Source organism: Fragaria vesca, linkage group LG6 (assembly GCF_000184155.1).
Source record: "Fragaria vesca subsp. vesca linkage group LG6, FraVesHawaii_1.0, whole genome shotgun sequence".
NCBI lineage: Eukaryota > Viridiplantae > Streptophyta > Magnoliopsida > Rosales > Rosaceae > Fragaria > Fragaria vesca.
Window position 1 is genome coordinate 28,528,928 of NC_020496.1, and position 17,308 is coordinate 28,546,235.

At 40.8% G+C, this 17,308-nt stretch overlaps 2 protein-coding genes across 3 annotated transcripts; one reads left to right on the plus strand and one right to left on the minus strand.

Moving 5' to 3' along the window:
* Positions 1–2,021: 2,021 nt before the first annotated feature.
* Positions 2,022–3,964, plus strand: LOC101300078. The gene is made up of 2 exons (XM_004303959.1): positions 2,022–2,904; positions 3,599–3,964. The coding sequence occupies exon 1, from the start codon at positions 2,050–2,052 to the stop codon at positions 2,896–2,898; it is 849 nt and encodes a 282-aa protein (XP_004304007.1). The 5' UTR covers positions 2,022–2,049; the 3' UTR covers positions 2,899–2,904; positions 3,599–3,964.
* A 6,394-nt stretch (positions 3,965–10,358) lies between these two features.
* On the minus strand, positions 10,359–12,384 carry LOC101300369 (F-box protein At5g07610-like). Of its 2 annotated transcripts, XM_004303961.1 has the most exons (3): positions 12,245–12,384; positions 10,748–11,821; positions 10,421–10,676 (listed from the first exon to the last, which is right to left on the minus strand). In XM_004303961.1, exons 2-3 carry the CDS (start codon positions 11,731–11,733, stop codon positions 10,661–10,663), a joined length of 1,002 nt encoding a protein of 333 aa, XP_004304009.1. In that variant the 5' UTR covers positions 11,734–11,821; positions 12,245–12,384; the 3' UTR covers positions 10,421–10,660. The 2 variants fall into 2 exon arrangements, with proteins under 2 accessions (XP_004304008.1, XP_004304009.1); XM_004303960.1 differs by having other exon boundaries at positions 10,359–11,821.
* Between the last annotated feature and the right edge of the window lie 4,924 nt (positions 12,385–17,308).

Below are 17,308 nucleotides of genomic sequence, written 5' to 3' on the forward strand. Positions count from 1 at the left end.
GTGATGACTTTCATTGCAACAAAATTGATACCCCTATTTGACAAAGGAAAAAAAAAAGTGATTTGCATCACTAATGGATGCATTGTTAGCAAGATGCATTGTTAGCCATAAAAATAGATGTGTATGTCATTAGTGATGCAAGCATGCGTGATGACTTTCATTGCAACAAAATTGATACCTATTTGACAAAGGAAAAAAAGAAATGTGATTTTTGAGTAGATGGAGTAGATATCATGTGGTCCTTTTGTGTTTTCAGCTCATCAGCAATGCCCATATGTATGTTTGTTTTATGCCCATATGTATGTTTGTTTTTTGGATGCTAACAGGTTAGCCAAGGTTGCTTCTAAGTACAAATGCAGTATAGCATTGTCTGGCAATAGGAAGCATTTTGTTTAGAAAACTGATAATACATGTAACCTATTTTGTTACCCTCAATTATTCTGATACATGGGATACAAAGTTGTTGATGGAGGGACATGTATTGTACTACTGCTTTTGTTTAATACATTATGTATATTAGTAACATTACTATATCTATGTTCAGTTTTTCATGCATTTCAGTTTTGCTTAATCTTTCCATAATAAATGAATTATTATTGGTGTCATGTGGTAAATAAACTCATTCACCATTTTCTTAAATTGAAACTTTAATAGTATTGCTAGAAGAACACTATACCTATGTTTACATGCAAAAAGCATCATTGTAGACATTCAACAGCAAAATTGATCCAAACAAAAGCATTTACGGTAGGGAACATCCGTCGTTGCAAACCGCTGCAACGCGCGGGCATCATCTAGTTGGAGGTATTTCAAGAAACCAATTTAGACCACGTGATATTCAACTCCACATTTTATGTTAGGTTACGCTCATTGCGACAAAATTCAACAAATTTTGAGAAACATTCCTCTCCTTCGTTCCTCCATGGATTACATCTAAAATTAATTGGCAATGGATGGAATAGCCCAAACCCTTATAAATCACAGACAATGTTTCATTTTTCCTGATATGAGATATATATCTCAACACACCCCCGCATGTGTGACGAATCTTCAAGCCTAACACATAGACAACATTTAGGGTGACGTGGAGTTTATGTGGCCTTTGAGCTTCACACATGAACGTGAGTAACCCGCTCTGATACCATGATAAAGTAATCTAAAGATCACATCCAAAATCAATTGACAATAGATGGAGTAACACAAACCCTTATAAACCACTAAGGTGTGAGATATATATCTCAACAGCTAGAAAACTCTCTCTCACCCAATTTCAAATTTTCCGGCCACTCACCGCCCTCGGTTCACCCACAATTCCCACATTCTCAGTCGACCCACTTTCCCGGCGAACCATCTCTGGAAACACACCTTATCCCTGGACTGGCCGAGGAGCTCAAGCTTTGCACCGGAGGAAGGTAAAGCAGTCGTCTTTGTCTCCACTTCGCCATCATCTCTTACAAATAGGATCTTGGGATGAACTGTGCGGTTTGAATGGAGCAGAAAAATCCGTTCTTGGTTGTGATGCCGCTCGTTTCTTGGGCCTCGGGGTAATGGGTTGAAATCGGGGACTGGTTTTGGCGGAGCGGCTGTGGTGGGTGGTGGTAGCTTCGTGGATAATCGGGATTGCCTTTTCTTGATTTCCGGGAAATGTGGGAGATTGGTAAACCCACTTTCCCGGCGACCCATCTCCCAAATTTCCCGGAAACCATGAAAAGGCAATCCCGATTATCCTCCTCGTCGAAGAAGACGACGAAGCTACCACCACCCAGCACGGCCGCTCCGCCAAAACCAGTCCCCTATTTCAACCCATTAGCCCGAGGCCCAAGAAACGAGCGGCATCACAACCAAGAACGAATCTTTCTGCACCATTCAAACCGCACAGTTCATCCCAAGATCCTATTTGTAAGAGATGATGGCGAAGTGGAGACAAAGACGACCGCTTTACCTTCCTCCGGTGCACAGCTTGAGCTCCTCGGCCAGTCCCGGGATAAGGTGTGTTTCCTGAACCATTCGGCCAACACGCTGGGCATATGGGATTTGAAGAAACAGAGAATGGAACAACAAGTCGCCGTTGACACAGGGGTACCGGCGGCCCATGGATTTGGGCATACAAGAAACGGACACTTAAAAGTCAGGTTCATAATCCCACCCATTGTTCCAACGGATCGAGTTTACACCCTGGAGATCTGCAGAGAGGACCCGGAGGAGAGGAAGCTTGTTTGGTTCAAAAGAGAGGTGATCCATCCGGTGTCTTTCCATCTGGCGCAAGGTTTTGCGAAACTGGTGTGTGAGGGAGAGGATCGATTCCTGTTTTGGAAAGGGGGCTACGCAAGTGCCACACGTATTCAGATTATAAAGTTTGATTTGGAGAGAGAATCCTTGGGGCTTGTGAGAGTCCCTCCAGATGATTCTTTAAGGCATCAAAATATGTGTATTGGCCATGGATTTCAAGGCAGGCTGGCCTTGTCTGTATATGTTCCTTCATCGAATGCAGAGCCTTTTTCGATGCTGCGTGTGTGGACTCTTGAGAGGAATGATGGAGGAAATAACATCTTTTGGCATAGGCTGCTCACCCTTCCTATGGAGGCCTCCAATGTGCTTGAGCCCTTTGTTCCTTTATCCTTCTTCTATGGAAGAGGTGATTCAGGAGTGAACTTTCTGTTCCACAGGAATAACAATGAGGTCTTTCACATTGTTCTGAGAGGTGACGAGGTTGTGAGCGCTCCGATTACTATACCAGCCTTCACCTACCGTCAAGGACCTTTTGTTGGTAGGCAGTTCCAAGCCACTCGCCTCCGTCCCAAAATATCCTTCATTCTGGAGCCTTCACTGCCCAAAGTTGAGGAGGACAAGCCGATGAGATGGGATCCCAGTCTCAGTTTTGCAGATGACACTGAGTAAAAGAAGGTAGATTTCCCTTAAGCTATTCCTTTGGGGCAAATTTAATGTGTGTTATTAAATGCTGGCTATCGAATAGGGTCTGATTTTGCTTATTTTGCACCCTAGAAAACGCATTTAGCTTTGGTCGAAATGATTTGAAAAGATTTGTTTGTATATAGTCCCAAGTCAGTTGAATGTTTGAATATGGTATGGTGGGATGTGTGACTTTTTCATGTGCTAGTGTTAAAAACTCAATTGGATGCTGATGGCAGGTTTTACTATGTCTAGCTCCTCCTTTGATTCAATCATTCACAGTACATATATTTAGATAACTGCATACATGTAGCATGTTGCCTTACTAGATTTGAAGTGTTGGAGATGGGGAGAAACTACTCTGGATGGTTTGTGAAGTACCATGTTGGTCTTGATCTTTATATGCTTTATAATTGTGCATATCTTCTGGGCTTCTAACTCGTATTACTGAGCTGCATCTAGCCATATATACTGCAATGAGCAGTAGAGAGGTGACCTTGTCATGTTTATCTTCAATTGGAGATATAGCCATGTAGTTCAGTTTATGAGCTTCAGTGTGTTGTGTTGTGTTACAAGTTATTTGATAAGATCTGTTCTTACAGTCACAAGTCACGTTTTTGTACTAAATGATTTGTGTTGTGGTAAGACCTCTGTGTATTGATCATAGTAGTTTGCTTTGTGTCTGCAGGATGAATACTCAAACTGTACAGGACGATTTAGGAAGGGAGGTAGTTGTGTTGATGAAGACCAGCGCTTTGTGTCTGCAGGACAAATATACAAACCGTACAGGGAGACTTAGGAGGGGAGGTAGCTGTGTTGATGAATACTAGCGCTTTGAGTCTGCAGGAAGAATATACAGACCGTACAGGGAGATTTAGGAGGGGAGGTAGCTGTGTTGATGAAGACTAGTGTTTTGTTCCTTAAAAGGATGAAAAAACGTTTCCTCTGCAACTATGTTACAGTGAATCATAGAGATATTGGATTTAAGCTTTTCAATGTTTGTTGCTATATGTTAATAGTGAATCTGTTGGATAAATCTGGTAGCTTTACATATGCTGTTCTGTTTCTTGGTTAAAACAAAAGGATGAATCGTATAGTTCATCTTCGTTGCTGCATTCTCCTGGTAAAGTGTTGAGTTTACTGATCAGCATTTACTAATTGATCAGCAGGATAAGCTGATGATGAAGACTAATGTTTTGTTCCTTAAAAGGATGAAAAAAATGTTTCCTTTGCAACTATGTTACAGTGAATCATAGAGATATTGGATTTAAGCTTTTCAATGTTTGTTGCTATATGTTAATAGTGAATCTGTTGGATAAATCTGGTAGCTTTAATCATATGCTGTTCTGTTTCTTGGTTAAAACAAAATGATGAATCGTATAGTTCATCTTCGTTGCTGCATTCTCCTGGTAAAGTGTTGAGTGTACTGATCAGCATTTACTAATTGATCAGTAGGATAAGCTGATGAACCTACATAGTTCCAGCACCAGGATAAGCTGAATCTCTTTGGTTTGTAGATGGCAAGCCACATTACACGAGGGTGCTGAAGATATTAACATGTTCATTAGATGTGTGATAAAAGAAAATCAGAATATCAATTTATCTCACATTTGGAAGCTAGAAGGGTCTTCAATATCATAAGCATCTGGCTCAATGGTAGGCTTTACCTTCTTGAACTTGATCCAGAAGCATCCAAGACACAAGACCAATCTATCAAGAGACTGAATCAGGAACAGAACAATGCAGAATTTAGAGAGGAAGATAGCCACTGGTGCAATATATTCAACTCTGAAAGACAACCAAGCCATATAGGACCAATGCACCAGACCCTGCACCTCCCAAGGTTGATGAACTAGATTCAAGTTCCAGTTCTTGTAATGAGCAATAACCTCAACTCCCAAAGCCACAATTGACAACATAAGAAAAGCCTTGATGAATGTATACAACTTTCCTCGATTTCTCGGCTCCTCATCGCTCATATCCGATAGAGCAATGCGATTCCTGAATGCCATTGGAAGCCATGAAAGACAAGCATAGATTCTGTTGACTTTGAGAAGAAGAACCCATGTAAACTGCTTGGGGCTCGCTGCTTTCTGCTTCTCAAAGAACACAGAGGAATCCAAAGACTTGGCCTTTGATAAAGAGTTGTCTGGCTTCTGGATTGTGACTGTTTGGAGCCAGAACCAACAAAGGAAGAAGCAAAATGATGAACAGGCCGGAGGGGACTATATGCTTTGTAAGGAAAGAAGCCATGAACATAAATCTGGGATCTCTTGGAAGACAAGGAAGATTATATATACAACTAACCAATCCTAATCCTAACTCTGATGCATGATATGATATGATTGTGAAAGAAAAACCATGTAAGCCACGTTGACATTTGACTTTTCACTCGCAGCAGTATAACATGGGGACGACAAATGCAGGACTTCAACGTAGCCTTGAGTTTTGATTAGCTTGATTGCTCATATATAAACCTCCAAGATAGACCCGTACATTTTTCTTTTATATATTTCAAACGACACAAGGTATGTAGCTAGCTAATTACATATTCATATATGTTCAAAATCCCAGTACAATAATAATTGAATCAATAGCAATGGGTACGTCATGGTTTTTAATCAGTGGTTTCCATGTGAGCTAAAACAAGTGCAGGCTCTCTCTGGTGAAATATACAGATCCATGACAGTTTCACAACCCAGCAAGCTGAAGTTAAACTGTTAAAACGGTTATTATTTACCAATCATGTGGGTATTTATGCATGGTAGATTATGATTTAGCTATGGAAAATTGGAAAGAGATACAGTAGCAAAGGATTAAGATCACCATGTTAAGCTTGGTAGCCACACCAGCAGTCCAGCACTACAAGTTCCATGTGAGTTTGATTAGTTATACCCTGGACTTCCACTCTTGGCTCAGTGTATTTGTTTGGTTTAGTCCATTGCCTTGTACTACCTGGTTTCTGAATACACAAAATTAATGAAATCTTTACTTGCTTTCATTTTTATTGGTCCTGCTTTCTATATCATGTCTAGCACTTGAATGTGATTTCACGTCGAATCCATAACGATCAATTTGGTAGTTGGTTTGATGATAGCGACCGAAACCGGGCGTTTCAATTAAAAACTCTTTTGTGTCAATTGTAGTATATAGCAAATAAGGGTATCGTTATAAAAGTCGAGGATTGAGGGTACCTTTACAATTACGTTAATTACAAAACAAGAGAAAAACAAAATATTATAGTACTAGAGATATGAGGTTTTGTGATTATGAACAAAAGAAAACAAAGAAACAAAATAAATCAGAAAATATTAGATGGATGAGACGTTAGAGATTTGGAAATCCACCACCAAGTATGTTTCAAGACATGTTAACAACCAAAGCTTCGATCATTAAGTCACAAATCGGTATCAATCAAGAACAAACCGTGAACGCACTGCGTAAGTCCTTATTACTTCCCTTGAATGCTTAAGCAAGATAAACGCACCATTACTAAGCATTTAGAATAATCGATCAAGGTATAGACGCTATCCTATCAACAAATTATTCTAAGCATTAAGATCAATGGAAGTGATTGAACAAGTATGCAAAACTAGTGTGGAACGCCTACCTAGTATGCAATCCTTTTTATTTGGTTTCACCTATTGTCCTATAGGTTTCACTACTTTGAAACAGGCTTTTTAACCGTTTAGGAGATTAATCAACTTGTTTCTAGCCCCACTCACAAGTTCATAATGTTCTATGTTGCGCATACATAAACATAAACAAGCAAGAGTTCTCTATAAATCAAAACCAAATAAACAATTTGAAAGACTCAATAATTTGAAACCAAGGTTCAAAATAATATCTAAAACATTCTTGGGGCTTCAAACCTTGCCCCTAACTAAGAGAATTCAGCCACACATGGCTGCAAAATCACACAAGGAGAATAAAAGATGACAAAGGAAAGATAAACCGTGGATGATGAAAAGATCAATGATAGCTTGACGGCTTCCTTGTGCGAGTCCGCAACTATAGAGGTTCTAATGATGTGAGATCGCTGAACATTGTCAAGAAAATAGATGATGATTTATTCAATAAGCACTCAGAAAGAATAACACAATAAAGCTCAAATCTTACCAGGGTAATTATGAATCAAAACTCATCATCAACATGCTCAAAATTCTGTACCAATGTCAACAACAAAAAAAACACATCTACTACACACTCATATGCTTAGTATATATCATAATTAACCAAAGAATTAATTTAATATCATCTCAATCATGTTATACTCTTTTAGCCATAATTTTAGAGATATATACTCATCCTAGACAGTTGAAAGACATGATAACTCACAGAAAAACAAACACAGTTTAATTTTTTTTCAAATTTTCGACTCTAACAAAAACAAAATAAAACACAAAATGTGTGCATTCCCTTATTACTTCCCCTAACTAAGAGAATTTAGCCACACATGGTTGCAAAATCACACAAGGAGAATAAAATATGACAAAGGAAAGATAAACCATGGATGATGAAGAGATCAATGATGGCTTGGCGGCTTCCTTATGCGAGTCCGCAACTATGGAGGTTCTGATGATATGAGATCGTTGGCCTCCTCTAATCTCTTCGTCCCCTCTTTTCTGCTGTGATTAGGGTTATAAAACCCTCAAAACTCGTCTATGGGCTTGCCAATGTGGTCTAGGCCTCAAAATAGAAGTTTTGGTCCAAATCAGAAATTCGGGCAGACTGACCTCCGACCACTCAAACGGTCATAACTTCTTCTGCAAAATAGATATTGACGATCCGTAAAAAGTTCTGGAAAGTAGACTCTTGTAGCTTTCCATTGATATATGGCACATCTCCTGGATTGCTGTGAGCTGATCACAATCTTCTGTTGAAGTTGACTGACAATTTCTGGCAGATTTTCTGATTTCTTTCCTTTCATGACATGAATTCATTTTCCTTCAAGATTTCTCCTCTTTTGTCTCTTTTGGGCTCCTTGGCTTTATTTATGACCTAAAAACACAAACTTAGTTAATATGAATGTTAAGGGAATTACATAGCTAAATAGGGTCGGAAATACATTATAAACGTAGCACTTTGTGCTCCTATCATTTGTTGAATACTGTGATCCAGAAACTTGTGAGACGGCTGAAAAATATGCTTAGTACATGTAACATGGGATGCAAGGGTGGAGGTTTTGTTGCGTTTATATCACGAGCCAATAGAGTATGGAGGATACCCTCTTGAAAGAAGAAACGAGAATCCTCCAACTTTGATATATCACTATGTGATAGATGGTGCCGCCTTTGGATCCATCAATGGTCCGAAGACAGACCACCTTGTAATGAGGTGATTTGGAAGGGTCAAAAGCCAAAGCAATAGAGATGACACAAGGTTGTATCCTTCACCAGTAGCTGGAGGAATAAGTGTGGAGAACTGGCAGCGCTCATTGTCTCATTGTTTCCGGAAAGCAATCATCTGGCCGATAACATCACTGTGATATTCAACTCCACATTTTATGTTGGTTTACATTCATTGCGACAAAATTCAACAAATTTATACCTGTTTGAGCTAAATTACTAATCAATCAAATACAGGTACAATTAAAGGCTGAACATATAGATGCACTGAATGATAGCTAGGTACATCTGTCAGAAATTGTGCAAAGTAAAACGCAGGAAACCTAACAATAAAACTGATAGTTAACCACAAACAGGTAGATGGGGTAGAATTCATCATTGATCCAAATTCCAAACTGAAAGCAGGCAGCAATGGGATACCATTTAATCCCTCATGAAATTTCAACTGAACACAGATGTGAAAAGGAATACAAGTTTTCTAATACTAAGTACAAACATCTCGCAACCAAAAGAAAAGTTACAAGGTAACACAAGAAGGAAGATAAATTAATTAAATTCCATCACACACAAGCCAATGTTTCTACATACCAATGATTGTTACTTCCGACTCGTAAGAGACTATCATCCAGACCGGGCATGGGAGCCAAGTCAAAAGATTTGGCGGTCTTAATCTTAAGATTATAAGAGAAGGCTTTGCCAGGTATGTGCATCAACAGAGCTGAACATTCATCTCCTTCTTTTTCTTCTTGAGTAGAAAGAGAATCTGAACCAGATTCCTTTGAAACCTGGGGTAAACGGTAGATATAGGATCAAGGTCAACAAGGTACTTGACAAACCAGCCAGAGTAGTCATTTCCCATTTCCAGAACTTCAAATTGACTGATACAAGGGTTATAAATATCAATAAGTTGCAAATGGCGCTTGTCAACAGACTCCCGAAAGTATCTATATATCCTCCTTCCCCAGCACTTTTCTCAGCTCATATAGCGAGGATGAGGAGGTACATGACCGATACGCTCTTCATCCACTTGAAAGTACAAAAGCTCACAAGTCAGGCCTACCCTGTGAATTGCTCCATTGAGGAATACAGCGTCATTGAAACAGCAGATTCGATCATTTATAGAGAAAGAAGAATCAAGAAGCCTCCAACTTTGAGTCTCAGACAAATAGATAAGAATGTGTAAGTGACGACCGTCTATGGCTCCATCAATGGTGCGTAAGGAGACGGCCTTGTAGTGAGGTGATTTGGAAGGGTTGAAAGCCAAGGCAATGCTGATGTAGGGCTCTAGTTGTTAGCTGGAGGAATGAGTTCGGAGAACTGGTTGGTTGTGGGATTGAAAATAATATATGGGGGGTTCAATTCTGCATCCAAAAGATTGCACAAGAAGATGCCGTTGCAGGACTGGATAACTTTGATGTGATCGTCATATTGGTGTTGAAAGATATTCAGAGGATTGAAGGGTGAACCAAACTCAAGATGACCATCCAGAGGAATAGGGATGAAACCACATTTGGTGGATCTGTAAGGAAAGACTGCGTAGATGGGAGTGTTTGGGTTTCGGAGGGTGTGACGGTGACAGAATTTGGGGTCGGAGATAAGAGAGAGCCAATGCTGGGAGACACATTTGAAACGGACCAGAGGTCTAGCCGGAACACGCAAAAGGATTTCGGTAAGGAGTTCATCACTGTTACCTACTGTTTCTGCTAAGCTACTGGTGCAGCGTTTCGGGTAGATACTGAGCTCCATCTGAATTTTTAACCAGGAGAAGTTTGGCCTTTTCTAGGCTTTTATAAGGCTACTGAACCTATCAACCACTCCTGATGGAAAAAGGACAATATTAAATCCCAATCAAACAGAAAATTAATGTAAAAAAATCAAAAAAATCTGTATATTAGGTTTGGTCGCCTAGTTCATTCATGAATTTCTGGAACTTCATGAATGCTATTTCCAACCCAAACCTGGAGTTACATACAGCAGGATATAAATCCAAAGCAAAACATATTGTGCTTAATCATGTAGTGTTAAACATATGATAGCTATCAATAAAATTGCAAATTTATTGTAGCCTTAAATGTAAAGCTAATAATTAATCAATAAAAACAACAGAATAACATTTATAAGAACTTAAATGTAAGTGTCAAATGAACACATGTATAATAAGACTTTTCTAATACAAAGATTTTACAACCAGAAGCAGAAACCACACAGCACCAGCAAGGTGACAGTATCACACAAAGGCCAAAGACTCCATATATCGAAAATTAGATGGTTCAACTCGTAAGAGATGATTCTTTACTCCGGCCTTGGGAGTTAACTCAAAAGATTTGTAAGTCCCGCACTTAAGATTATAAGATATGAGTTTGCCTGGGGTATGCAGCAACAGATACGAACTTTCCTCTTCCTCATTCTTGTCTTGATCTATAAATAAAACAACATATCGTTCAGACGGGGTCAGCCTGCGGCATATAGGATCTAGGTCAACAACGTACTTAACAAACCAGCCAGAGTAGTCTTTTCCCATCTCCAACACTTCAAATTTAGTAAGAGAATGCCGAAAAATATCAATAAGATGCAAATGGTGGCCGTCACTAGACTCCAGAAAGTATCTATATTTTCTACTCTCATTTAACCTATCATACAAGTGAGGAGGTAAACGAACAAAACCGTCGCGCTCTTCATCTACGTGAAAGTACGCTACATCATTAAAAAAGCCTAACCAATTAATTGCTCCATTCCAGTATAGCACGCGTGAATAGAGGATGGAAGATACCCTCTTGAAAGTTGAATTGAGAATCCTCCAACTTTGAGTCTCAGATGAATATATCACTATGTGATAGATAGTGCCGTCTATGGATCCATCAATGGTTCGAAGACAGACCACCTTGTAATGTGGTGACTTGGAAGGGTCAAAAGCCAAAGCAATAGAGATGACACAAGGTTGTACTCCTTCACCAGTAGCTGGAGGAATAAGTGTGGAGAACTGGTTGGTTGTAGGATTGAAAATAAAATATGGGGGGCCTTGCTTTGGAGAATAAAGTAGACGACACAGGAAGAGGCCATTGCAGGACTGGATGATTTTGATGTCAGCATGATATTGGTTTTGAGCAAACTTTAGAGGATTGAAAGGGGGTGAGCTAGACGGAGATGGGTTTTGGATTTCATGGTTACTGGTATTAATACTAGTACTACAAGCTCCACGCAAGTGATCAAAATCAATAGGGATGAAACAAAAGATTCGGTTGGATTTGTCACAAAAGACAGCAGAGACAGGAGGATTTGGGTTTTGAAGGGTGTGGCGGTGACAGAATTTTGGGTCGGAAATAAGAGAAAGCCAATGCTTGGAGACGCACTTGAAGCGTACTAGGGGTTTAGCTGGCACACGCACAAGGATTTCGGTAAGGACTTGTTCTATGCTGGCTATTGTTTCTGCTAAGCCGCTACTGGTGCACCGTTTGGGGTAGAATCCCTGCTCCATCTAAATTCTAAATGAGGATCAGGTATGGTCGTTCAGCCTTGATTAAATAACAATCCTGATGAACCCTTAATCAAAACACTCCTGAATCCTGATGAACAAAGGAATACATTAAATCCTAATTCAAAAAGAAAAGTACTGAAAACATAAATTTGTGCTAACCTATCTCCTAGCTCATGTCTCCACAACACAACCCTCAACTAAACTAAATCAGCTTCAATTCAATTCAACTCAATTTTTCTTCAACACAACACTATGTAAGGATTCGAGAATGAATCACGGTAGATAATCTGGTCTAGTACCAACAAATTAACGAAACGAAACAAATAATAAAAATTTGAATGGAAATTCAAATCGTTTTGGGAAATATGTTATGGATCAATTTGATTGCGGAGTGGGTCAATTTGGAGCTCTTCTTCCACATATCTCGGAAGAAGATTGAAAACAACAACATTGTAAATCAGAGACCAAACACAATAGCATCGGAATTGGTGGAATTACGAGAAAAGCTTACTTGGGTTGGGTCGTAGATATCAACAGAGACCGAAACACGCACTGGGTGAGTTGATCTTCAATCTGTCGTCGTTTCAATACCAAACGACACTCTGCCTGGATTTCGCGGCCGAGATGGAAGTTGAAGTTGTAGGTCGAAGAATGACGAGGCATGCTCTTTCTTTTCTCCTTTTATATTACACTGCCACGTTTGTCTTCTTTTCTTTTAGGAAAAATAACAAAAATGTTATTATAAAAATAAATAAATAAATAAATAACAAGAATTTTATTCAATTAAAATGCATGGGAATGACCAAATTCAAACTTGTGTGTCCATCATTATGAGTGACATCCCTGAGTCGAAAGGGGGGCCTAACCCCTAACCCAACCCAGTTACTTGCTTGAAATGAGATACCAAAACTTTAGAGTAACGATGCAGCCTTTTTTTCAAATCAAACTAATCTAATTCGATCTCATTCTTTAACAATATGTCTGGATATCATCATACCACGTGCAAAGTCAATTCACCCTCATGTTGACAACTAGCACCAAAATGAAAAGCCCATAATCCATAGAAGTGACGTCACATAAGTAGCACAATGACCCTAGAAAAAGACACCTAAACTCTCGCTCGAGAGAGGAGAAAATCCAACCATAAAAGCCTAAAGATAAAACCATAAATAAAGTCCTAGTTTGGCCCATATGGAGGAACCAAACTCAAACAGTAAACCCAAACATCTGGTCCGCTCCCGTCCTCAAGTTGCTAACACCTCAGTCAAGACTGAGCGGTGACAATTCGATCTGCAATCTAGACCGGTCAATAGTATCAAAACTCTGAACCCCGCAGTCATGATCTCCTCGATCATCTTCTCAAACTTCCAAACATACTGAAGAACCACCAATGATCAAATCCTGCTACACTAGAGAGACTCGTTCGAGGACAGCGTCATGAAAGAGGACAAAAACCAGCAAAACTCACAAGTTTTGTGGAGCGACATTTTTGTGAGTCCTTGTTTCCCTTTTTTGGTCAAGTGAGTCCATGTTTCCACTGTCATGTTTCTTAATTGTTTTGTGTTTGTGGAATTTAAGTATACACCCAATTTATGTTCTGAGCAGTTGAACCAGGTGACATGCTATTATGTTCTTTTTATAACATATATATATATACACACACACACAGAGGATGTGAAGCGGACGTCTGTACTCCGGCTTAAAGTGTGGACGTCATCTGTTCTCCGCTGTCTCACGCCAGCGACAGCTTCTCTCTTTCCCCGGCGACAGCTTCTCTCCTTCCCGGACGACAACACAGGCTTCCAGGACGGTTTCTCTCCTTCTAGGACTGGCCGGTGACAAGTTTTCCTGCCGGATTGAAGCTCTGGATGGAAAACACCATGATTGATCAAGGTTGGCCGAAAAACTTGTCGCCGGCCAGTCTTGGAATGAGAGAAGCCGTCCTGGAAGCCTGTGCTGTTGTCCGGGAAGGGGAGAAGCCGTCGCGGGCATGAGACGGCAGAGAACAGACAACGTCCGCATTTTAAGCTGGAGTGCGGATGTTCGCTTCACATCCGGGCTGTATATATATATATATATATATATATATATATATATGTATCATTTTGTTATTAAAGTTTGTTTTCTAATATTAATGTCACAGAATGCGCGTAGGACAAAATGATACATTATGAAGTCCTTATAAAGGTGGATTGTTACATCTAAATAGCTTCGCCTCACCTATTTGGAGTTTACAAATTCAAAACTCATTTTAAAGGTTTACAGACAGAGATAACTATATAGATAGTAATGTTTGTCGATTCCGGTGTTATAGAATACTATCATTATCCCCAAATCTCAAAGAAACAAAGCAAAATTGGACCTAAATTAAGCCCAACCCAACAATATACCTAGTAGACAACCTCAAGAGACCAACGGCTAAGATGGAATTTTGTAGAAAGAAAAGAACGGCTAGGATTGAAACTTGGAGGGGTCTCACGTTTGGGACTATAAACTACAACGGTCTCCCCCAAACTTAGAAACCCTACACCGCTGAATTTGAATTTGATTTTTCTGTCTCTCCAAGAAACCCACCCAAATTCTAATTCAAATTCCAGCGACGGCGACCCGCCACCCTGATCTCAACCCCAAACCCTCCTTTTCTAGAAACCCTAAACCGCTGAATTTGAATTTGATTATCTGTCTCTCCAAGAAACCCACCCAATTTCTAATCCAAATTCCGGCGACGGCGAGCCACGACCCAGATTTCAACCCCAAAACCCTTTTCTTGAAACCCTAAAGCGCTGAATCTGAATTTGATTCTCTGTCTCTCCAAGAAACCCTAATTCAAATTCCGGCGACGGCGACCCACGACCCAGATTTCAACCCCAAAACCCTTTTCTTGAAACCCTAAAGCGCTGAATCTGAATGTGATTCTCCGTCTCTCCAAGAAACCCTAATTCAAATTCCGGCGACGGCGACTCTCAACCCCAAAATTCACCGGAATTTACCCTGAACCAGAATTCACCGGCGACCATGGAAGTCGGTGGCCAATTACGACCCAACTCTCCCGGCTCTGAGGAAGAAGAAGAAACGTGGCCGTGGACTGTTCTGAACCACATTCCTCAGGTTCCAACTGAAGACCGAATGCTTCGCGAAGAAAGAGTCTACCTTTTTCAGGGAAACCCAACAAACGCCCCCAAGCTTTTAAGATTGTTCGCCGATGGGAGTTTCTTTCATGAGCGCAAGGTTCGTCCCTCTGACACAGACGTGCTTGAAATGATTGGCCATTCTAGGGGTCTTGTATGCTTTAAAAATGCAAGCATGAGGCAGATATTGGTTTGGGATTTGCAACGTCAAAGAGTAAGGACAATTGTTGCGGAAGTGGATGAAGGAGGAGAATCAAGCTATGGCTTTGGCCACAGAAATGGGGTTTATATGATTGTTAGGCTGGGAAGGCCGGCTTTGTTTTACAATAGGCAGTATTTTGAGTACCACATCCATACTTTTGTTGAGGGACAGCAAGGACCCTGGACCAGATTTGAATTTCGGTTGGATGCTCACTTCAATTTCAGAACCGGTGGGACTGGAATATGGGTCTCCGAGAATGGCATGATGTATTGGAAAGCAGAGGAGCTTGATGGGGGTGCTTCCATTATCACATATAATTTGGAGACCCAACAATTGGACACCTTGGTAGCGCCTCGAGAGGATGAGTTTAATAACTCAGATATGGCCTTAGGCCATGGTTTTAAAGGGCAGCTCTCTGCATCTGTGTATGTGCCGCCTGCAGAGCATGATGACTACTCCATGTTACACATCTGGGTTTTGCAAAGAGAAGATCAGTCATTCTATCGGTGGCACAAGCTGGTTGCCTTCCGCTCCATTGTATTCAATGCAGATGATCTCTTCATCCCCCTTGTCTGCTACTATGGCAGGGAGGATGGGGCGATTCATATACTGCTCCACAGGAACAGGGAAGAAATTGTCTGTGTGATCCCAGCTAAAAAGCAGGTTCTACCAGTAGATGGTGCAGCATTTCAAGCAGCCCCAGCAGGCATCCTGGCCATCCCGTCTGGCATTGCTATGGAAGTTGCAGATGCAAGGAAATTCAAAGCGACACAGACTTCTAGGTATTGAGGTAGGTAGATTGAATGGTGGTCCTGTACCATTCCTCTACTTCTCCCCTTTTGTAAGCTAGCAGATAGGATACAATCTCTATAAATCAGTGCCCTGCTCTTTATGCTTTTATATCATCAAGATGTAGAGAGCTGTTATCTTTAGCAGTATATTGAATGGTGGTCCTGTACCATTCCTCTACTTCTCCCCTTTTGTAAGCAAGCAGATGGAATACAATCTCTGTAAATCAATATTCTTGGCCAGATATGGCAATTAATAAATGAAATACTAGAAGTTTTGGTTGTAACCGACTCTGTTGCTAGCTTAGTGTTTGCTAAATGTATAGCAATGTTGTTGACTGGACGTCATGTTTGCAGTGTTTTTCTTGCGGGTGTTTTCTTGTTATTGCTTAGTTGTAGATTCAGCCATGGTGTTGAGAGTGATATAAACTGCCTGAAAAGTATAAGAGCAGCATTGGAGGACCCTCTAGACATGTTAAGCTCTTCATGGGATCTCTTTTAACAATGCCACTGAAGGTGTCATCTGTAACTTTCTGGGAGTGGAGTGTTGGCACCCTCATGAGAGCAAAGTTTCAGAACAAGAATTATATATTGCAGCTAATCTTATGGCAGTTTTGGGAGGTTAGGAAGCACAGGTGTGAGAGAGTAATGAATCATGCTAAACCGAATCCTGCCTATGCTATAGAGAAGATCAATCGGAACTTAAATGAGTGGTCTCGACTCAAGAGTGTGTCAGGAACCCCGTTGCCACCCCTTCTGACTCGGATTGCAGGAACTGGCACCCTCCTCCCTTTTGGTCTCAAAGGTTAATGTGGATGGTGCCTGTGACTCTAAGAGAAAGCGGAGTGGCATTGGTGTGGTCATCCGTAACCATCAGGGTTCTTGTGTTGCTGAAGCTAGCATTTGTGGGATTCGTAACTCAGCTATTGAGTTTGAAGCTGATATCCCCTGGAGTCTCTCTTTTGTGCTGTACTGTTGTTTTTTGTTCTTTCTGGTGTTTTTCTTCCCTTGTATGTGTTTTTTTTTTCCTCTTAATGAAATATTATTTCAGACCGAAAGAACAAAACCATATTGTTATAGCTCCCATCATCATTTGATATATATATATATATATATAGTCTGGATGTGAAGCGGACGTCCGCACTCGGCTTAAAGTGCGCACGTCCGTCCGTTCTCCACCCTCCGGCGCCGGCGACGGCGCGCCTCCACCCCAGAACACTCCAGCAGCGTCTCCGACCACTTTCCCTCCCCGGCAAGTCCGTTCTTTTCCAGTTTTCCGGCGAGATCACCCAAAACTTCAAACAAGATCAATCTCGCTGAAAACTAAAAAGAACGGACTCGCCGGGGAGGGAAGGTGGTCGGGGAGTGTTATGGGGTGGATGCGCGCCGTCGTCGGCGCCGGAGGGTGGAGAACGGACAGACGTCCGCACTTTAAGCCGAGTGCGGACGTCCGCTTC

Excerpts from the sequence above, each read along its gene's own strand:
- LOC101300078 (XM_004303959.1), top strand. The coding sequence starts at position 2,050 with ATGGAACAACAAGTCGCCGTTGACACAGGGGTACCGGCGGCCCATGGA.
- LOC101300369 (XM_004303960.1), bottom strand. The coding sequence starts at position 11,733 with ATGGAGCAGGGATTCTACCCCAAACGGTGCACCAGTAGCGGCTTAGCA.